This window comes from Tiliqua scincoides, chromosome 7 (genome assembly GCF_035046505.1).
Source record: "Tiliqua scincoides isolate rTilSci1 chromosome 7, rTilSci1.hap2, whole genome shotgun sequence".
Taxonomy (NCBI): Eukaryota; Metazoa; Chordata; class Lepidosauria; order Squamata; family Scincidae; genus Tiliqua; species Tiliqua scincoides.
In genome coordinates this window covers 75,988,973-76,011,062 of record NC_089827.1, presented here as the reverse complement: position 1 = coordinate 76,011,062, position 22,090 = coordinate 75,988,973, and the positions used below count along the sequence as shown (strand labels likewise).

General features: G+C 47.9%; 1 protein-coding gene across 2 annotated transcripts in view; it reads right to left on the bottom strand.

The window, feature by feature from the left end:
• The window catches only part of SND1 (staphylococcal nuclease and tudor domain containing 1), a 252,010-nt gene that overhangs the window by 155,725 nt on the left and 74,195 nt on the right, over positions 1 to 22,090 (bottom strand). For both annotated transcript variants that reach the window (XM_066634033.1, XM_066634034.1), the window contains exon 10: positions 13,365 to 13,478. In XM_066634033.1, coding sequence (XP_066490130.1) covers positions 13,365 to 13,478 — 114 coding nt within the window. The remainder of the gene's footprint in view (positions 1 to 13,364; positions 13,479 to 22,090) is intronic.

Below are 22,090 nucleotides of genomic sequence, written 5' to 3'. Positions count from 1 at the left end.
CTCATAAGGTAGGTGCCCCAGCCCCGTAATCATCTTAGTCGTTTTGCACCTTTTCCATTTCCACTATGTCTTTTTTGAGATGCGGCGACCAGAACTGGACACAATACTCCAGGTGCAGCCTTACCATAGATTTGTACAACGGCATTATAATATTAGCTGTTTTGTTCTCAATACCTTTCCTAATGTTCCCAAGCATAGAATTGGCCTTCTTCACTGCCACCGCACATTGGGTCGACACTTTCATCGACCTGTCCATCACCACCCCAAGATCTTTCTCCTGATCTGTCACAGACAGCTCAGAACCCATCAGCCAATATCTAAAGTTTTGATTTTTTGCCGCAATGTGCATGACCTTACACTTACTGACATTGAAGCACATCTGCCATTTTGTTGCCCATTCTGCCAGTCTGGAGAGATCCTTCAGGAGCTCCTCACAATCACACCTAGTCTTCACCACTCGGAAAAGTTTGGTGTCATCTACAAACTTTTGGAAACTTTTGGACACACCAAACAAGTTTTGGAAACTTGTCCAAACCGGTCCAAATTTTGGGTGTGTCCTCAGTGCAAGGAGCTCCAGGGTCTCAGGGAACGCGTCTGCTCCCTTGAAGCCTTGGTGGCCGACCTGGAGAAGCGCAGGCAGGCAGAGAAGCACCGTGGGGAGACTTCCGGGGACAATCAGGCTTCGTCCCAACCTGAGGCGTGCAGCTCCTCGGCTGCCCGGGTGGGTAGTCTCGGGGCTGGAGGACGTCATCCTGGAGAGGAGGGAAAAAATTCCCGGGGGGGGGACCCCTTCCCCAGCGGACGGGCCCATATCTGAACGTACTCAGGATACTCCTCGGCGGGAGGGGGGTCGGGGGCTTCTTGTAGTGGGGGATTCGATTATTAGAAACATAGAGAGGGGGGTTTGCGATGGATGTGAGGACCGCATGGCGACTTGCCTGCCTGGTGCGAAGGTTGCGGACATCACTTCTCGTCTAGACAGGCTGGTAGACAGTGCTGAGGGAGAGGTAGCAGTTGTGGTGCATGTCGGCACCAACGACGTGGGCAAGTGTAGCTGGGAGGTCCTGGAGGTCAAATTTAGGTTTTTAGGCAGGAAGCTGAAAGCCAGGACCTCAAAGGTAGCATTCTCTGAAGTGCTACCTGTTCCACGCGCAGGGCCAGCTAGGCAGGCAGAGATCAGGGGTCTCAATGCGTGGATGAGACGGTGGTGTAGGGAGGAGGGGTTTAGATTTGTTAGGCACTGGGGAACGTTTTGGGACAAGCGGGGCCTGTACAAGAGGGACGGGCTCCACTTGAACCAGAATGGAACCAGATTGCTGGTGCATAACATTAAAAAGGTGGCAGAGCAGCTTTTAAACTGATCCCTGGGGGAAGGCCGACAGGAGCCGAGGGGCATCCGGTTCGGGACTCCTCATCCCTATGGGATGAGGATGGGGAGGTTAGAGAACAACAAGACAAAGGCAGAGTAGGAGAAGAAATTGGGAAAGGTAGCGTGATGGGATGTGATAGACAGTTTGGCACAGTGAGAGGATGCAGGGACAAAGGAGCTAATAAGCAGTCCATCCTGGGGCATTCCATGTACAAATGCTTTTTGCGAATGCCCGAAGTCTCTGAGCAAAGATGGGAAAACTGGAATATCTGGTGACAAGGGAAAACACTGACATAGTGGGCATAACGGAAACCTGGTGGAATGCGGAGAATCAGTGGGATACCACAATCCCGGGCTATAAACTCTACAGGAGGGACAGGCAGGGGCGTGTTGGAGGTGGGGTGGCCCTTTATGTTAAGGAAGGGATAGAATCCAGCAAAGTAGAGACTGAAGGTGGGTCCGACTCCACCGTAGAATCTCTGTGGGTTAAATTACCAGGCTTGTGCAGCGATGTAATACTGGGGGTGTGCTATCGTCCTCCAGACCAGAAATCGGATGGGGACCTTGAAATGAGGAAACAGATCAGGGAGGTGACAAGGAGGGACAGGGTTGTAATCATGGGGGACTTCAATTATCCTCATATAGACTGGGTCAATTTGTGTTCTGGTCATGATAAGGAGAAAGGATTTCTTGACGTGCTAAATGACTGTACCTTAGAGCAGCTAGTCACGGAGCCCACCAGAGGGCAGGTGACTCTGGATTTAATATTGTGCGGTACACAGGACCTGGTTAGAGATGTAAATGTTACTGAGCCATTGGGGAACAGTGATCATGCTGCGATCCGTTTTGACATGCACGTTAGGAGAAGAATACCAGGCAAATCTCTAACAAAAACCCTTGACTTCCGCCGGGAGGACTTCCCTCAAATGAGGAGGCAGGTTAAAAGGAGGTTGAAAGGGAGGGTAAAAAGAGTCCAATCTCTCCAGAGTGCATGGAGGCTGCTTAAAACAACAGTAATAGAGGCCCAGCAAAGGTGTATACTGCAAAGGAAGAAGGGTTCCACTAAATCCAGGAGGGTGCCTGCATGGCTAACGAGCCAAGTTAGAGAGGCTGTGAAGGGCAAGGAAGCTTCCTTCCGTAATTGGAAGTCTTGCCCTAATGAGGAGAATAAAAAGGAACATAAATTGTGGCAAAAGAAATGTAAGAAGGTGATATGGGAGGCCAAGCGAGACTATGAGGAACGCATGGCCAGCAACATTAAGGGGAATAATAAAAGCTTCTTCAAATATGTTAGACGCAGGAAACCCGCCAGAGAAGCGGTTGGCTCTCTGGATGGTGAGGGAGGGAAAGGGGAGATAAAAGGAGACTTAGAGATGGCAGAGAAATTAAATGAGTTCTTTGCATCTGTCTTCACGGCAGAAGACCTCGGGCAGATACCGCTGCCCGAACGGCCCCTCCTGACCGAGGAGTTAAGTCAGATAGAGGTTAAAAGAGAAGATGTTTCAGACCTCATTGATAAATTAAAGATCAATAAGTCACCGGGCCCTGATGGCATCCACCCTAGAGTTATTAAGGAATTGAAGAATGAAGTTGCAGATCTCTTGACTAAGATATGCAACTTGTCCCTGCAAAGTTGCCGGCTACGGTGCCAGAAGATTGGAGGATAGCAAATGTCACGCCTATCTTTAAAAAGGGAAAGAGGGGGGACCCAGGAAACTATAGGACACACCAAATGTTTTGGACACAAGTTCTGGAAACAAGTTTTGGACACACCAAAAGTTTGGACCGGTGCTTTTCAACCTCTTCATAAATGACCTGGAGACGGGTGAGCAGTGAGGTTGCAAAGTTTGCGGACAACACCAAACTTTTCCGAGTGGTGAAGACCAGAAATGATTGTGAGGAGCTCCAGAAGGATCTCTCCAGACTGGCAGAATGGGCAACAAAGTGGCAGATGCGCTTCAATGTCAGTAAGTGTAAAGTCATGCACATTGGAGCAAAAAATCAAAACTTCACATATAGGCTGATGGGTTCTGAACTATCTGTGACAGTTCAGGAGAGAGATCTTGCGGTGGTGGTGGACAGATCGATGAATGTGCTGACCCAATGTACAGCGGCAGTGAAGAAGGTCAATTGTATGCTTGGGATCATTAGAAAAGTTATTGATAACAAAACGGCTAATATTATAATGCCATTGTACAAACCAATGGTAAGGCCACACCTGGAGTATTGTGTCCAGTTCTGGTCGCCATATTTCAAAAAGGACATAGTGGAAATGGAAAAGGTGCAAAAGAGAGTGACTAAGATGATTACTGGGCTCGGGCACCTTCCTTATGAGGAAAAGCTATGGCGTTTGGGCCTCTTCAGTCTAGAAAAGAGACGCCTGAGGGGGGATATGATTGAGACATACAAAATTATGCATGGGAAGGACAGTGGATAGAGCAATGTTCTTTACACTCTCACATAGCACCAGAACCAGGGGACATCCACTAAAATTGAGTGTTGGGAGAGTTAGAAGAGACAAAAGAAAATATTTCTTTACTCAGTGTGTGGTCGGTTTGTGGAACTCCTTGCCACAGGATGTGGTGATGGCGTCTAGCCTGGAAGCCTTTAAAAGGGGATTGGACAAGTTTCTGGAGGAAAAATCCATTATTGGGTACAAGCCATGATGTGTATGCGCAACCTCCTGATTTTAGAAATGGACTATGTCAGAATGCCAGATGCAAGGGAGGGCACCAGGATGAGGTCTCTTGTTATCTGGTGTGCTCCCTGGGGCATTTGGTGGGCTGCTGTGAGATACAGGAAGCTGGACTAGATGGGCCTATGGCCTGATCCAGTGGGGCTGTTCTTATGTAACTTTGCAACCTCACTGCTCACCCGTCTCCAGGTCATTTATGAAGAGGTTGAAAAGCACCAGTCCCAGGACAGATCCTTGGGGCACACCGCTTTTCACTTCTCTCCAATGTGAAAATTGCCCATTGACACCCACTCTCTGCTTCCTGGCCTCCAACCAGTTCTCAATCCATGAGAGGACCTGTCCTCTAATTCCCTGACTGTGGAGTTTTTTCAGTAGCCTTTGGTGAGGGACCGTGTCAAACGCCTTCTGAAAGTCCAGATATATAATGTCCACGAGTTCTCCCGCATCCACATGCCTGTTGACCTTTTCAAAGAATTCTATAAGGTTTGTGAGGCAAGACTTACCCTCTCAGAAGCCATGCTGATTCTCCCTCAGCAAGGCCTGTTCATCTATGTGTTTTGAGATTCTATCTTTGATGAGGCATTCCACCATCTTACCCGGTGAATACCGGGTGAGTGAGTACGTGAATGAGTACGTGAATATCAGGTTGGGAACCAGTTTTACTGGTATGTAGTTTACAGTGCACTTACTCTGATAGTGTTTACAAAAAGGTGGTGAAGACCAGAATTTAAAAAAGAATAAAAATGTATCTTATGATCTTTTACTATGTTTTTAATAAATTAGAGACTACAGTTCTTAGGTAACAACTAGTGGTAGCTGATTTTACAGGATTTTATAGGTAGGTTATTTTACAGGATCTGTAAAATCAGACAAAACTATAGTCAGACAGTTTAACCCCCGACTTATCCGAGGGTCATAGAAAATCCCATGATTGTTGGCTCAAAACCTGCCCTCAACTTATCTGTGGGGTCGACTTATCTGTGGGGTCGATTGTGCGCATTGCTTGGATGTGATTTCAATCCAACAAACAGTGAGCAGTAATTCACTACAGCAGTTAGCCATGAGCGAATGTTATACAGAGCAGAGTATTGGGGGGATGCAATTACCACTGCAACTAGAGGATAACGCACCATTTCGGCACTTTGGTGCTGACTGACATTTACTCCACTCACCCAGTTCAGCCTCCTGCCAACAAATAAAGATGCTTTCATGAAATGTGGCAAGTTGGTGGACAAAATGTCAGGACTCAGACCTTTCCTCACTGTTTAGAGACCATGATGTGGTGTTCCTGCAAGAGACTTGGATGGTTGCACCAATAGGGTTTGGGGACTTCAGTGTCATCTTATTACCAGCATCCAAGTGTTCAGACAAGGAGTATCCTTCAGGGGGTCTGGCACTCCTGACAGTCCCCTACATACAACAGGATCCAGTATTTATGTTTGATGGTCTCTGTAAAGTATTAGTCACTAAAATAATAGTATCGCAGCAGGCCTATTACTGGCGAATGTGTACAACCCACCTTCTAAAGTTGATGATACAGAGCTCCAGTGGAGTTACTTAGGTTAGTCTCTTGAGGAGCTAGGGCAGAGGTTTCCTAGGGACCTACTGATCCTGGCAGGGACCTGAATGCTAGGGTGAGAGAGGATCCATCTATATTTCTGAAAGCGGGCAATCTATCTAGTGAAGCTCAACTCCTGCATTATTGTTCACTGGCACACAGTTCAAAGGATAAAGTAACCAAATCTGAGGGTATTCCATTAGCGAAGCGAAGCATGCAGTTGGGTCTAGTATGGGTCAATGGATCACTGGATTTGAATGCTGATGGGGAATATACATATATTGCCCCTCAAGGGTCCAGTGTAATAGATTATGTGCTGGTCCCTGCTTCATTTTTACCCTACGTGGTGGAATTTCGATTTGTGATCTTATTTTAAGTGACCACCTTCCACTCTCCTGCACTATGGCATTGCCTTACACTGCTCAGGCACCTTCAGTACTTTCTGTATCTGATGCTCTTCCCCATGTATCATCTGGGTTCAATTTTACCATGTATTAAAAAGATTTATCGTTTTGCCATTTACTTTAATACAGCGATATTTTACAGAAGGCTGTTTCCATTTGCAATTCTCCTGGTCATCAACAGAGTTTATTACTGGGTTTGAAACCATAGTAGACACTATAACATCTGCCCTAAGCCTGCCTCCTTTAAGGCCGGGGCATAACTATGAAAGAGGTGAGAAGCCCATACTACCTCATTATTTTGCATTGAGGTTGCACCTGAAAAAGGCTATAGTTTTGAGCTGGCAATGCTCAAATATGAATTGCTGGAAGGCACTTTACAATGCAATTCTCTCAAAAAAATTTTAAGCAGTTCTGTGGCATGGTCTCAGGTTTTTTTTGTAAACTGCCTACAGGACCACAGATCTCTGCATCTTTGTGGGAGTCCTATTTTAAATCAATTTCTATTGATGAGCATTACCAAGAACCAACCATTGATTATGCCTCCTTAGCGGACATTCAAGATTGGCCCCTGGTAACAGCCTCAGATATTAAAAAGCTTATTAGCGGCCTCAGTGCAGGAAAGGCTGGTGGGCCAGACAGTCTACCCTCTGACCTGTTTAAGTTGGATCCGGATTGGTGGGCTCCTCTTCTAGCAGATTTGTTCACTCAGGTGGACAAGTCAGGAATTATGCCTGCCTCCTGGACAAAATCTATTTTGGTTCCGCTACACAAAAAAGGCGACATAAGATCCCCAGAAAATTTTCGACCGATAAGCCTTTTGTACTGCTCTATGCAGATGATATGGTTCTGCTCTCCTGAACCAGAACTGGTCTACGGCACCTGGTTCAATCTAGTGTTACCTATTTTGAACAGAATAAGCTCTCTTTGTGAAAAGTCCAAACTCATGGTATTTGGTAGATCATGGAAACCCCGACTTTGGACTTTTAATGGCAAAGTGATGAGGCAAGTCAAGAAATTCAAGTATTTGGGTATTTTGTTGCATTATAGACTCTCTTGGAGTCCACACAGGCAGGCGAGGATTCAGGCTGCAAAACTGTCTACACAGGCCATTGTATGCTTTTTCTATGCATGGGGCAATTCCTATATCCCTTCTGCCCTGCAAATCTTTAATGCCAAAGTTAAAACCCAAATTTTGTACGGAATAGCTATTTGGATGTCTGCATTTGATGCCAGTGTTTAGAGGATTCAGTCACGGTTTTTATATAAAATATTTGCTGTACCGCACTGTGTTCCATACACAATATTATGTTTGGAAGCGGGCCAACACAAATTAGAAATCATGGCCTGGGTTAGTTTCACCAAATTCTGGTTAAGGGTTTGCTACATGTCTGAGCAGGACATTCTGCTCAGAGGCTTATTAACTGACCCAACACTCTCCCCAGGTCTGTCATTGTTTCTAAAAAGGGTTCAGGCCATAGGTCTCTCAGCAGATCTGTTAGGAGCCCTCTCGCCAGAGCTGGTATTTAAAACTTTGAAAACTCGTTTTGAGGATATAGAGCGACAAGAGCTATTTGCAGTCACATCCACGACCTGTTCACCCCTCCAGTTTTAGCTTTTTCCAATCTTGGATAAACGGCTCGCTTACTTATACTTTCTATTCAACTCATAGGGAGCCTTCTCACTGGCATGCTGCAATGTTATGCCATCTGATTTTACTTCAGGGAGATACAATGGCCTGAGTGTGCAAGCAAGGGTGTGCAGTTGCAACTCTCTGGACATTGAATCACTTCTGCATATGATCCTAACCTGCAAACTGTTTGATGATCTGCGTTCGCAGTTGCTCAAGCTGCTTTTGTCTTCCATACGTGGGTCGGAGAACCTTGTGCTACATCATTTGCTATTAGGAAAGGATGAAGAATGTACACGCTAGGTGGTGAAATTTCGCAGGGGATGGACAGAGTGGATAGGGAGATGCTCTTTACACTCTCACATAATACCAGAACCAGGGGACATCCACTAAAATTGAGTGTTGGGCGGGTTAGGACAGACAAAAGAAAATATTTCTTTACTCAGCGCGTGGTCGGTCTGTGGAACTCCTTGCCACAGGATGTGGTGCTGGCGTCTAGCCTAGACGCCTTTAAAAGGGGATTGGACGGGTTTCTGGAGGAAAAATCCATTATGGGGTACAAGCGATGATGTGTATGCGCAACCTCCTGATTTTAGGAATGGGTTAAGTCAGAATGCCAGATGTAGGGGAGAGCACCAGGATGAGGTCTCTTGTTATCTGGTGTGCTCCCTGGGGCATTTGGTGGGCCGCTGTGAGATACAGGAAGCTGGACTAGATGGGCCTATGGCCTGATCCAGTGGGGCTGTTCTTATGTTCTTATGTTCTTTATTTAACTTTGAGGAGGAACAGTATAAGTGAGTACATAAGAACATAAGAATTAAGGGCGATGTATTGGCTTGATTTATGGGGCTGTTTTAGGTATGGTTTAAATGTATTGTTTTATGTTTTTATGTTGATTTTTATGCCAATAATAGGTTTCTGAATCTGAAATATGAATCTGAGCAACTCCACAATGATTTTGGATATTTGGAAGTCAGTTTTAGAAGTATATGTGCACAGCAAAACAACCAGGATATTCTTTTCTATAAGGTGGTTTCAATGCCTGCCAAATAATGTGAATGTTAGTATAATGGCTATATAATATAAGCCACTAAGAGAAATCATTTTGGATCTTGTCTTGTGCCCATACATTCACAAATAAAGAATGACTCTGTCTTCCCTGTTATGCTGTGTTTTTCTTCAACATTGTCATAGCCCATCAGCAAATGCATAAAAAAATCCATGATCCATCCAGATAAAAAATTTCAATGGTAGGAGACTCACATCCCTGGCAGAGTACCATTAATTAAACACACACACACACACACACACACACACACACACACACACACACACACACACACACACGCCAAATGTGCCCAATTAGTAAATAAAAAACTTGATTAGTAAAATCAAAGTTACAGAAAATATTGCTTGTTATTTGATAACGTATTTTATGGTATCAAATGAAATGCACTGCAATATTATGTCAAGAATTTGCTTTGTCCAGTAATTGTAAAAAATCAGCATAAGTAAATTCATAGAACAATTCTGTAACCTCCACTACACAAGTGACCGTGCAATGAGACCTTTATTCCCCTCCAGCTGACAGACTTGTATTTTTCAATTTGCTGTTTAAACAGTTGTATCATTACTCAATTTTAATTTATACATGTACACTTCAGTGAATTTCCAAGAATTCCATCATCATAAAGTCTGCTGGATTTATGATGAATGGAGTGTTCTATTTGTTTACTCAGTATGATATTAAATCTTCAGAATCTACACGGTTTTGTTCTGAATAAACTTCAAAAATAAAAATTAAAATGACTACGTTATTGCAGTTTTAAAATTTGTTTTAAAATCAGAAATGAGTATTATTTGCAATCTCCATACAATTTTAAATTTCTCTTTTTTTAAAGTTTGTGTCAAAAATGTCATAATATCACAAGAATCTGTTCTTCTTCTTTAGATCTGTTGGAAATCTATGGTGTACTTTTAAAGGTAAGAGATGCCAAAAGTTCATATCTTGAAATCACTCAGCTAAGGGTGCAAATGTGTAACAATGTCTGGTGAATTAAAGTTGATCTGGTAACAAGCCTCCTTAAAACAAATTGCCTTCATCAGGTCTTGAGTGATTAAAGAAATGGCAAACAGGATGAAGACTTAAATAGCACCCATTTCTACAAATTGCAGGTAAATTTGCAGGTACAGTTTGCAAAAAGCCCCTCTCTTATCAAATCATTCACCTTGGCAGCCAAGGAAGGTGAAGTGCCACCTTGCAGCTAATGAAAGGTGAATGCTGACTGCCAGTCTACTACTCCCTGATTTTTAAGTGGTTGCAGCAAAAGAGCTCTATTGAGCATCACATGCATAGATCTCATCCACTAGTGGCGCAAGTGCCAAGGAGCTGGAGATTGGGGGAAAAGTTCAGTGCTTTGGGTGGCTGCCATGGCACTTGCTGCTCAAGTCATTTGGCTTCCGGAACTGTGTTCATAACTGCATAACCCTACAGAGAAGAAAAGGAAGTCTAGTATGGCTGAGCCAGATGGGAAGAAGTAAGACACTATACAAACTCCAGAACACTCCATGGTTCTGAAAGTCTGATCATGCAGTGATCATGCTGCGATCCGTTTTGACGTGCACGTTGGGGGAAGAATACCAGGCAAATCTCTAACAAAAACCCTTGACTTCCGACGGGCGGACTTCCCTCAAATGAGGAGGCTGGTTAGAAGGAGGTTGAAAGGGAGGGTAAAAAGAGTCCAGTCTCTCCAGAGTGCATGGAGGCTGCTTAAAACAACAGTAATAGAGGCCCAGCAGAGGTGTATACCGCAAAGAAAGAAGGGTTCCGCTAAATCCAGGAGGGTGCCCGCATGGCTAACCAGCCAAGTTAGAGAGGCTGTGAAGGGCAAGGAAGCTTCCTTCCGTAAATGGAAGTCTTGCCCTAATGAGGAGAATAAAAAGGAACATAAACTTTGGCAAAAGAAATGTAAGAAGGTGATACTGGATGCCAAGCGAGACTATGAGGAACGCATGGCCAGCAACAGTAAGGGGAATAATAAAAGCTTGTTCAAATATGTTAGAAGCAGGAAACCCGCCAGAGAAGCGGTTGGCCCCGTGGATGGTGAGGGAGGGAAAGGGGAGATAAAAGGAGACTTAGAGATGGCAGAGAAATTAAATGAGTTCTTTGCATCTGTCTTCACGGCAGAAGACCTCGGGCAGATACTGCTGTCCGAACGGCCCCTCCTGACCGAGGAGTTAAGTCAGATAGAAGTTAAAAGAGAAGATGTTTCAGACCTCATTGATAAATTAAAGATCAATAAGTCACCGGGCCCTGATGGCATCCACCCAAGGGTTATTAAGGAATTGAAGAATGAAGTTGCAGACCTCTTGACTAAGGTATGCAACTTGTCCCTCAAAACGGCCACGGTGCCAGAAGATTGGAGGATAGCAAATGTCATGCCTATTTTTAAAAAGGGGAAGAGGGGGGACCCGGGAAATTATAGGCCGGTCAGCCTAACATCCATACCGGGTAAGATGGTGGAATGCCTCATCAAAGATAGGATCTCAAAACACATAGACGAACAGGCCTTGCTGAGGGAGAGTCAGCATGGCTTCTGTAAGGGTAAGTCTTGCCTCACAAACCTTATAGAATTCTTTGAAAAGGTCAACAGGCATGTGGATGCGGGAGAACCCGTGGACATTATATATCTGGACTTTCAGAAGGCGTTTGACACGGTCCCTCACCAAAGACTACTGAAAAAACTCCACAGTCAGGGAATTAGAGGACAGGTCCTCTCGTGGATTGAGAACTGGTTGGAGGCCAGGAAGCAGAGAGTGGGTGTCAATGGGCAATTTTCACAATGGAGAGAGGTGAAAAGCGGTGTGCCCCAAGGATCTGACCTGGGACCGGTGCTTTTCAACCTCTTCATAAATGACCTGGAGACAGGGTTGAGCAGTGAAGTGGCTAAGTTTGCAGACGACACCAAACTTTTCCGAGTGGTGAAGACCAGAAGTGATTGTGAGGAGCTCCAGAAGGATCTCTCCAGACTGGCAGAATGGGCAGCAAAATGGCAGATTCGCTTCAATGTCAGTAAGTGTAAAGTCCTGCACATTGGGGCAAAAAATCAAAACTTTAGATATAGGCTGATGGGTTCTGAGCTGTCTGTGACAGATCAGGAGAGAGATCTTGTGGTGGTGGTGGACAGGTCGATGAAAGTGTCGACCCAATGTGTGGTGGCAGTGAAGAAGGCCAATTCTATGCTTGGGATCATTAGGAAGGGTACTGAGAACAAAACGGCTAGTATTATAATGCCGTTGTACAAATCTATGGTAAGGCCACACCTGGAGTATTGTGTCCAGTTCTGGTCACTGCATCTCAAAAAAGACATAGTGGAAATGAAAAAGGTGCAAAAGAGAGCGACTAAGATGATTACGGGGCTGGGGCACATTCCTTATGAGGAAAGGCTACGGCGTTTGGGCCTCTTCAGCCTAGAAAAGAGACGCCTGAGGGGGGACATGATTGAGACATACAAAATTATGCAGGGGATGGACAGAGTGGATAGGGAGATGCTCTTTACACTCTCACATAATACCAGAACCAGGGGACATCCACTAAAATTGAGTGTTGGGCGGGTTAGGACAGACAAAAGAAAATATTTATTTACTCAGCGTGTGGTCGGTCTGTGGAACTCCTTGCCACAGGATGTGGTGATGGCGTCTACCCTAGACGCCTTTAAAAGGGGATTGGACAAGTTTCTGGAGGAAAAATCCATTATGGGGTACAAGCCATGATGTGTATGCGCAACCTCCTGATTTTAGAAATGGGCTATGTCAGAATGCCAGATGCAAGGGAGGGCACCAGGATGAGGTCTCTTGTTATCTGGTGTGCTCCCTGGGGCATTTGGTGGGCCGCTGTGAGATACAGGAAGCTGGACTAGATGAGCCTATGGCCTGATCCAGTGGGGTGTTCTTATGTTCTTATGATCTAAAAAGGTTTACCAGATAGAGAGAAAAAAAATGGGTATCCCATAAAGCTCAGAAATGAAAAAATAGAGCTCTACCTAGTAAGTCTCTTTTCCCTAGGGTTGCTTTTTGCCAATGACCATTTCAACAGATGAGGTCCTTCCCAGTAGTAGAACCTTGACCCACTCCAGAACCTGCATAGAATAGGGAAGCACCCCAGATTCATTACCCTTTTCAGCTTCCGTAACCTTTAGGTCAGGTGCTCACAGTAGTTCTGGTGCTGCCAGTGGTGCTGAAATGTTTAAAGCCAGAGCAAGAGATAATCCCTAAAACATAGGTGCAGTAGGGTCAGGAGTATGAGCCAAGGCATGGAGCTGAAGGCAATTCCCTCCTTCCTTTCTTCAGATTCAGTAACATCAGCAGAGTTCTGGCACCTTGAGTATAGCATGCACTTCCTCAAACCCAATCAAATCAAAAGTATGAGAAATTGCAGCTGCCTATTAGCATGAACATGATAAATACAATAGAAGTTCAAAAAACAGGAGGTTCTTATAGTAATATCCCATTGCAAAAGCCAATGCTTTGTCCCTGACCTTGTGCATCTTTAAAAAAAAAATTTCAGATCTTCTTGCCCATATGCTCACACTACAAAGTAGGCAGGGGAGAAGGTGAGATAGACAAACAGGTCAATTAAGAGAGAGAGAGAGAGAGAAATAGAGAGAGAGAGAGAGAGAGAGAGAGAGAGAGAGAGAGAGAGATTTTCTCACCTGGGTGCCTTCACCTTCTAGCCTAGGTGGCCGGATACTGGAGAGATGGACTGTTTTGTAGTCACCAGAGTTAAGTTTCACTACAATGGCATCTGCATTGAGCACTTGCATCACCTGTGAGAAGGAACAAGAACTTTATGGGAAGATGAGTTTCCAATACCAAGTCACATTGGGTTTCTACCTGCCCTTGGCAACCCAGGCAACTGAGTTTGCATCCCAGCACAAGGCTCCGGCCCAGCTTCTGTCACCTCCTCACTTTTGAAGTCAGTAGAAAATGGGGATGTCAAGACAAGTTCACAGTAAAAGTCTGTGAACTTAAGTAGTTTGAACACATGAGAAATGAGCAAGCACTGAAAAATCTCAATTTTTACTGAAAGAAAAACAAGGCTGGAATTACAAAAGAACTCTTTTTCCAATCTACAAACTATACTCAGACAATCATTTTTTCTGCCTGCTATAAAGACAGGTCAAATCTGAAAGAATATTTGGCTTGCTGTTTAGAACCACTGAATCATTCTGCTGCTGCCACCACCATATCAAGTACATACTCCTCCTAGCACCACCTAAATGGCTCAAAAGGCAACCCTCTCTCCCCACTGCTACTGTCCTTACTCCCAACCAGGTTCAAATTTAACAGGGGGACCATTTGCTCCCTTAATTTGACAGGATTGTCCTGTTCTTCTGAAGTTCATCCTGTGGGGGCAAGGTTACTGCACAGCTACAAAAGGAACATTCCTATCAGATGTTTAATTAAAGCTGCATTAAGCAGGGAACTCACAAGCAGTGTAGGGTCCATATGGCAGAAAATCCCACCCTTAGTAGAAATGACCAAAGAAATGAAGTAAAACTGTGTTTCTCAATCAGTGGTACTTGTACCATTAGTGGTACTTAAAGTGGTGGTGTCAGACTCCCATTGCCTGGCAGTGAGACCAGCAATGCAACATAACAAGCCAGTAAGAGTTCGGCTCAGCAGGCAGAGCTCACTTTTCGCATTTGCTTTCTGTAAGCTCAAAAAAAGCCCTCCCACCCTCCTTGAGCTTCTTATCAGTTTGGTGTATTGTGTCAGGTGTCTCAATCCAGAAGTTACTGGTGATGACATAATTGCCAGATACTTCTAATGTCACTTTCTAGAACATGTGAAGTAGTTCAGCTAGGGGACAAACTTTGGGAAATGCTGAAATAGAACGGTAGCAGGAAACAAGGTTAAGGCAAATGTTTACCAATCGTTCTGAAGATAACAAGCTGTCAAGTCAAGCCAGGGAGAGAGCTTTTGCAAAGTGCAGCTTAGCAGGTAATTAGTCAGCCTTAGAGGCTGCTGGTGAAATAGAAAACTGTGTCAAGTTTTGGTTCATGCCTATTCTCATTCACACAGTGTATTTATTTATTTTTTCACATTTTCATAGCACCCTTCCTCCAAAGATCTCAGCTCCTCCCCTTCTTTTGTCCTCACAACAACCCTGTGAGGTAAGTGGGGCTGACAGAAAGTGACTGACCCAAGGTCAACCATTCCTTTGGAGAAGTGGCACAACACAGCTAGAGATGTTTTGAATTTTGTTGGACAGATTTCTGGAGGAAAAGTCCATCAGAAGTCATGATGGGTATGTGCAACTTTTAGACGTAGGCTACCTCAGAATGCCAGGTGCAAGGGAGGACACCAGTAATGTCTCACTGATAAGATGTGAACAAGGAGTAATTCAAGGGAGGGCAGAGTTGGACTGCACCTACAACAGTATCACCTTCTGCAGGACCCTCCTGCTGAAGGATGCTGTGGCCAAAGCAGCAACATCAACTCTGTAGTGCCTTGTAAAGGTACTTGGGAAAGACCAAGTAACAGCCCTGCAAACGTCTCTCTTGAACACCATCACGGTGGCTGCCACTCAAACAGAGTGAGTCATAATGCTGGGGGGGGGGAGACCTTTCCTGAAGACCAGTAGGAAGCCTCAATGGCTGTCTTCAGCCACCTGGAAAGCGTCGCCCTGGAGAAGCGCTACCCCATCGCTTTCTCCTGAAAATTGATTAAAAGGGCATCTGTTGTACATAACATTCTATTGTATTCCATGTAGGAGCAGATTGCTCTGTGGACATCCAACATGTGCCATGCCGACTTCTTGGCATGTGTCAGGTTGGAGCAGAAAGAGGGAAGCACTTTTTCCTGAGTCCTGTGGAACCACGTATGTACCTTGGGATAAAGGCCAGGTCCAGCCGTAACACATCCCAGTCTTTGTGGAAGGTACATAGGTTGATGTTTACCAAGAGTGCACCAATCTCAGAACCTTTGTGCGGAGGTAACTGTTACCAGCAGAAAGTTCTTGAGAGTGAGCTCCTTGAGAGGAATCTTGGCCATGGACTCAAAAGGCGACGCCATCATGGCTGTGAGGACCCTATGAAAATCTCAGCTATGTAAGCGATGTTCCGTGGGAGGACTGAGAAGTGCCACTCCTTTCAGGAAACGCTTAGTAGCCTCCAGCGTTCTCCCTTCAGCTGGAGAACGTCTGAAAACCATGGGGGTGTGGGCTCAGGCGGGACAATGAGAATCACCTCTGCTTCTCTACCCTGATCTTTTTCAGAACCAGTGGCAGCAGGTGCACCAGGGGAAAAGCATATAGCGGCCCTGGGGGCCAGCGGCTGTTGATGGCATCCATGCTTTTGGCTCCCTCAGTTTCTGACCTGGCAAAGAACTTCAGTAGCTTAGAGTTTGTCCTGGTGGCAAACAGGTCTGCCCTTGGGTAACCTAGTCTGCGAAGTATTTCCCTGAAGACCTACGATGCAACGTCCACTCTGTTTCGCTCATGTGGTGCCTACTCAGCCAATTGGTGGCTACGTTTGTTGCCCTGAAAGATGCTTGTCCTTAGTTTCAATTAAGAATGCAGCAAGCACTTATCCAAAAAGCTTCAGTTCTTTGCCTTCTTGGGAAGCTTGTGCTCGGAAGCAGCTGGTTCTTCTGCCCCTACAAAGGTAGTGCATGCCATGATGGAATTAGCTGATGCTGTCCTGAGGGCCTGTCCAGACACCTCGAAGTTTCTTTTGAAAGGAAACACCTCGAAGGGAGGTGTCCATCCTCTGATCGCAGGAGTCTGGTCCCCCTCCCCCTTGGATGGCAGGATCACCGCTGGGCACATCAACTGAGAGGAACTTGAGACACTGCAGTCTTATCAGGCAGAGTGTATAAACTGCCAAAGACTCTGGAGGTGTGCTTGGGGTGTATGGGATGGGCCCACTCATTCTCCAAGCACACTGGAAGGCCTCAGGGAAGGGTACAATCTCTGGCTTGGCTGGTCCTTGAGGAAAAAACAGTTGTGCAATGTATACAGCTCCAGAAGTGGAGGGTTGCTGAGCCTGCTCAGAGGGCTTAAAATCAAGGGCTTGGGAGGCTTTTGATCACATCCTGGGAAAGATCTCTATAAGGAATAGTTTGTCCAACTTATGAGACCCGTATTCCTCTTCATCTGCCCCTTTCCCAGACAACTACCCTTCCACCAGTTGGAAGATGAAGAAATGGAACTAAGGTCCTGAGGCAATTCCTTCTTTTTGGACTTTATATTCAAAGCCTTAGGTTTAGGCTTGACTTTCCCCATCTAACCCTTCGGGAGCTTAGGGGGGGAAGGGATGAATCTGCTTCATCAGAGGTGGAAGAAGCCTCTGCATCTGCTTCAGGGCTGGGTGATCTCTTGCATTTTGCCTTGTGGAAGGGGCAGGCACTGCCTGGCATGCTTTAATGATGTCCTGGATGCACAATCTAAAACCTCATCCACCACCTCTCTGACCAATTTTACCAGCTTGCCTTTAGGAGGCTTATCTTTACTGCTCCTGGGTCCCTGGCCAGTTTGGGAAGGGTTAGACCCTGCCCCACTCCCTCTGCCAATGACATGCTGGCCCTAGTACCTGTGTCTATTGTGGCCGGAAGAAAACACAGGAGAAATTGTGATGGGCAGAAACTCTTCCACAGTGCTGCACCTGTTGTGCCAAAATGGTGGGCTGCTCTGCTGCCACAGGAGGTGCCGTTGCGACCAGGTTCAGGGTTGACCACCACACGGGACCTTCGGGAGGCTCTAAGCAGTGGCATTGCGCCTGTGGGGAAATGTAAGGCCTCACTCTGCTGAGAATTGCTGCTGCTGCTGCTGGTTTGTGCAACTGTGCTAGAGTGTCCACAGGGTCCTACAGGCCTCCTGCTTCAGCCAAGAAGCTATTGAGACCTGTAGGTCTGCACTGAGGCCCCAAATCATCCATGCTGAGCCTGTTCCTGGCTAAGGAGGAGAGGAGTGGTTGAGACAAGAGGGAAGGCGTAAATGGTAAATAATTCTAGAGGAGACTCCTGAAATGGGGAGATTTGTACTTACTGTGAATCCCCCTTCTCAGTGATCTCCATGTCTGGATTAGTCCTTACAAGTGGGTAGCTCCTCCCTCTCAGGTAGGCAAGCCAGACTCTTTGGACTTCCTGAGGGGAGGGGCTGCCTGGACTCCCCAGGCTGTCCAAGCTTGAAGAGCCCCTCTTCAAGAGAGTGAGTGAGATGTATTCCAGATGGATGCCAGTTGTCTCATGTCCCTCTGTAAGGTACTGTAGTGGAGGTCGTCTGCTTTGGCATACAGCATTGCATGTCAGCTTCGGGGATGAGCGCAGAATGAGTCCAGGTGGCGTGAGGCCATCCTAGTTCCATTGTTGCTCTGCGTTGCACTATGCCCCCCTGGCCTTACTGCTCTACTTATTACTTCTCTCTCTTTTTTTTTTTGTACGGCTGCGAGGGTGGGCAGATTAATCTGGACATGGAGACCACTGAGAAGGGGGATTCACGGTAAGTACAAATCTCCCCGTTCTCCAGTGGGATCTCCATGTCCATCTTAGTCCTTACAAGTGGGATGTGCCCAAGCGCTGCTCCTCAAGGGTGGGAGCTGTCGTAAATCAATAGTGCTACATTCTGGAGGACTTGCCTTGCGAAGGCTGACTCCCCAGAGGCGAAGGCGTTGATCTTGTAGTGCTTGATGAAGGTGTTAGGCGAGCTCCAGGTAGCTGACCTACACACTTCTTCCAGGGAGGGGTGAGCCCTGAATGCTGCTGAGGTGGCGGCTCCCCTGAGAGAGTGAGCCACTATGCCCTTAGGGGGTTCCTTGCTGGATGCCCTGTAGGCCTTGGCTATGGCCTCTCTAACCCATCTGGAAACGGTGGAGGCAGACACCTTCCTACCGTGGTCACTGGGTCTGTATGATACGGACAAGGCCTCTGAGCACCTGTGGGCGGAGGTCCTGGAGAGATAAAAGCTCATTGCCCAACGGACGTCGAGGGCATGCCATTCCCTCTCCCTGGGATGAGAAGGATTGGGGCAGAAGGTGGGCAGCACCACCTCCTGCGAGCGGTGAACCAGGGAGTTCACCTTGGGTAGGAAGGTAGGGTCAGTGCGAAGGACAATCTTGTCCTCTGGATCTGGCAGAGCTCCCTGGCTATGGAGAGGGCTGCCAGCTCAGATACTCTTCTGGCAGAAGTGATGCCCACCAGGAAAGCGGTCTTCTGTGATAATAGCTTTAGCGAGCATGTCGCCATAGGTTCAAAAAGACATCAACGCCCTCAGCACCAGGGTCAGGTCCCATGTGGGGGCCCTGGTCACAGGGGGCAGATTGAGGAGGTTCACTCCCTTGAGGAATTTTCTAACATGGGGATGCAATGCCACAGCTTTTCCCTTGGGGAACCCCAGGATGGAGGCAACTGCTGAGACCTGCCTCTTAAGAGTGACCGTGCTGAGGCCCTTGTCGAGGCCTGCCTAGAGGAAGTTCAGGAAGTCCTTGACCTGGATCCTCTCCAGGTCAAGTTTCTGGGGTTGGCACCATTCGGTTAGGACCCTCCAGGTTCCACTGTAGATTCGGTTGGTGGATCCTCTCCACCTTGGCCTGTTCTAGCCTGACCTTTGTGAGGACCCTCTGCAGGAGCTTTGTGGGGGGAAAGGCATACATTACTCCTCGGGGCCACCATTGGTGGAGTGCGTCCATCCCCTCTGCTTCCGGACAGCGTCCTTGGAAGAACCTCAGCAGCTGGCGGTTGTGGCTGCTGACGAACAGGTCTAAGGTCATCAGACCAAACTGATGGTTGATCCATGCGAAGACCTGCGGGTGAAGCCTCCATTCGGAATGTTGGAGGTTCTGGCGACTCAGCCAGTCTGCTGCTGTGTTTTCCAGTCCGGTGATGTGCTCAGTTCTGATGAACCTGAGGTTCTTTTCCACCCACAGCATCAGTCTGCGTGCCTCCATCTGCAGTACTGCTGACCTAGTGCCCCCTTGCCGGTTTACTTAGGCCCTTGCCACAATGTTGTCGGTGTAAACGAGAAAGTCCCTGAGTTGGGGGAAGGCTAGCAAGACTAGTCAAATAGTCCTCAATTCTAGCAGGTTGATGGGAGCTGTCCTCTCGCATGGGGACCAGCAGCCCTGTTACCTCCTCGGAGTGTGGGTCCCCCATCCCTGGAGACTCGTGTATGTAAACAGGACGGCTCTGTGGTGTATCTGGATGGGCAAGCCCTGGTCCAGTCTGTGCGGCCGCATCCACCATCGAAGGTCCTTGAGAGTGAGGGGGCCCAGTCTGACACAATTGCTCCTTTTGGAGACGATGAAGTCCTGGAAGGGCAGCAGCAGGTGCTGGAGGGACCGTGCCCTGAACCTGGCCCAGGGGATGATGTCCTGGCAGGAGGTCGGCATGCCCAGGAGACGGGCCAACATCGTTACGTCCGGTCTGGGGGAGCGGAGGACAGCGTTGATCAGGTCTGCAGTCTTGGCCCGCCATTCTGGGGACAGGACAACTTTGAACTGGGAGGTGTTGATGATTGCTCCCAGGTGTTCTATGGTCTGTGAGGGTTTAAGGTGACTCTTCTCCAAGCTGATGAGGAACCCGTGGTTCCGGAGACACTGGATGGTCTAGTGCAGGTGTAGGGCGCCCTCCTCTGGTGAGGCAGATCCTTCTGAAGTCCTGACGTCCTTCTGACAATCTTTGGACATCGTCTAGCTACGGAAAGGTGGCCACAGCCCTTGTGCGCAATCAGCACAATGAGGATTTTTGTGAACGACAATTTTTGTCCTCAGATGAGGACAGCCCCTGAGCCCGGGTTGCTCCATCAGGATAGAGCATAGGGTCTCCATCTTGAATTTCTGTTGATGCATCCATCTGTTGAGCCACTTGAGGTCGAGGATGGCTCTGGTGCCACCGGATCTCTTGGGCATGGTGAAGAGGTGGGAGTGCATCCAGGACCCCCACTGCTCCCTTGGAACCAGTTCGATGGCCCCGACCTGTAGGAGGTGTTGGATTGCCTCGAGTGTGTTGCCGTGCTTTAGTGGGCACTTGGGTCTGGGAACCCATAGGAATAAGTTGGGGGAGTCACACGGAGTTCTAGGGAATACCCCCAACAGATGGTGTCCCGCACCCACTGGTCGGTGGTCACCTTGTCCCATCTGTCTGCAAAGAGTTGCAGCCTTCCGCCAATGATGTGGGATGAGGATGGCTGGTTGTCATTGAGATTTTGGGCCCTTTGCGCCAAAGTGCTGGGGTTGTTGTCCTCTGGGCTTGTGGGCTGGCCATCTTGGGTGCCAGATGGGCCTTTGACTTCTGAAAGGGGCCACAGAGGATGAGGTAATGGGTTGAGAGCTCCTTGAGGGCTGAAAGGGCCAGTGCTGGGATTGCTGGGCGAGCCTTGGGTTCCAGTCCCTGGTGGGCAGTACCCTTTTCTCTCCCCTGGACTCCACCAGTAGCAGGTCCAGGGCATCCCCGAACAACTTGGCTCCCAGGAAGGGGAGGCCGGTGACCCTAGCGTGTGAGGTTGTATCCACGTCCCAGCCACACAGCCAGGTGCTTCGGTGCGTGGCAACTCCTGCGGCCCTGGCCCTCACCAAGAACTGCAGGGCATCAGCTGTGATGTCTGGTACGAAGGTGACAGCTGAGGCCATCTTTCTGGTATCCGAGCGAGCCCAGGAGCGTAGCTTGTGGGTCTCACTGAACTGCTGAAGCCAAAGGACCAATGCTCTGGAGCAGAGGGAAGCAGAGGCGGAGGCCTGCAGTGCATTGGAGGAGGCCTCAAATCCACTCCTGGTGGCTAGCTCTACCTTCATGTCTGTGGGGTCCCTTGGGAGACCGTCACTGTCTGTGGAGAGGATGGCTGGGGAATCCTAGTGCTGCTACTGGGGCGTCCACCAGGGGTGACCTGGGGTGGGCCATGACCTCTGGGGGCAGGTTGTAGAACCTGGTGGAAGGCTTGCTGGAGTCCCTGCCCCTATTTGGGTTATTCCACTCCTTGTCCACCAGTTGTTGGAAGAAAGGAGGGAAGGGAAACCATTGGGGGGCTTCTTGCAGGTTTGGGAAGACTGTTGGGGACCCCCACTTGGTCTTGGGCCCCATATTCTCGGGTTGCTCGGTCTGCAGGTCTAGCACCTGAACCACGCCTGAGATTAGCTTGTTAAACTGCTCAGCGTAGAAGAGGTGGGACTTGTGTGGCTCAACCTCATCCCCCGATATTTCTCCCTCCTCCGCGGAAGAGGTGTGGGAGCTCCCTTCGCCCTGCTCCTGCTCCTAGAGGTGGGTGTGTTCGGGGGCGGCGCTGCGCACGGATGACATCCGGCACCTCTTGGAGGGGGGTAGTGTTGGTTCATCTTCGTCCTCCTCCTCTTCCTCCTCCTCTGGAGTGGAAGCTGGGAGCCCTGTGGGTGGATGCTCTGGGGTCCCCCCCATGGTTGCTGGTGTGCCTCCATGGCAGTGTTGACGC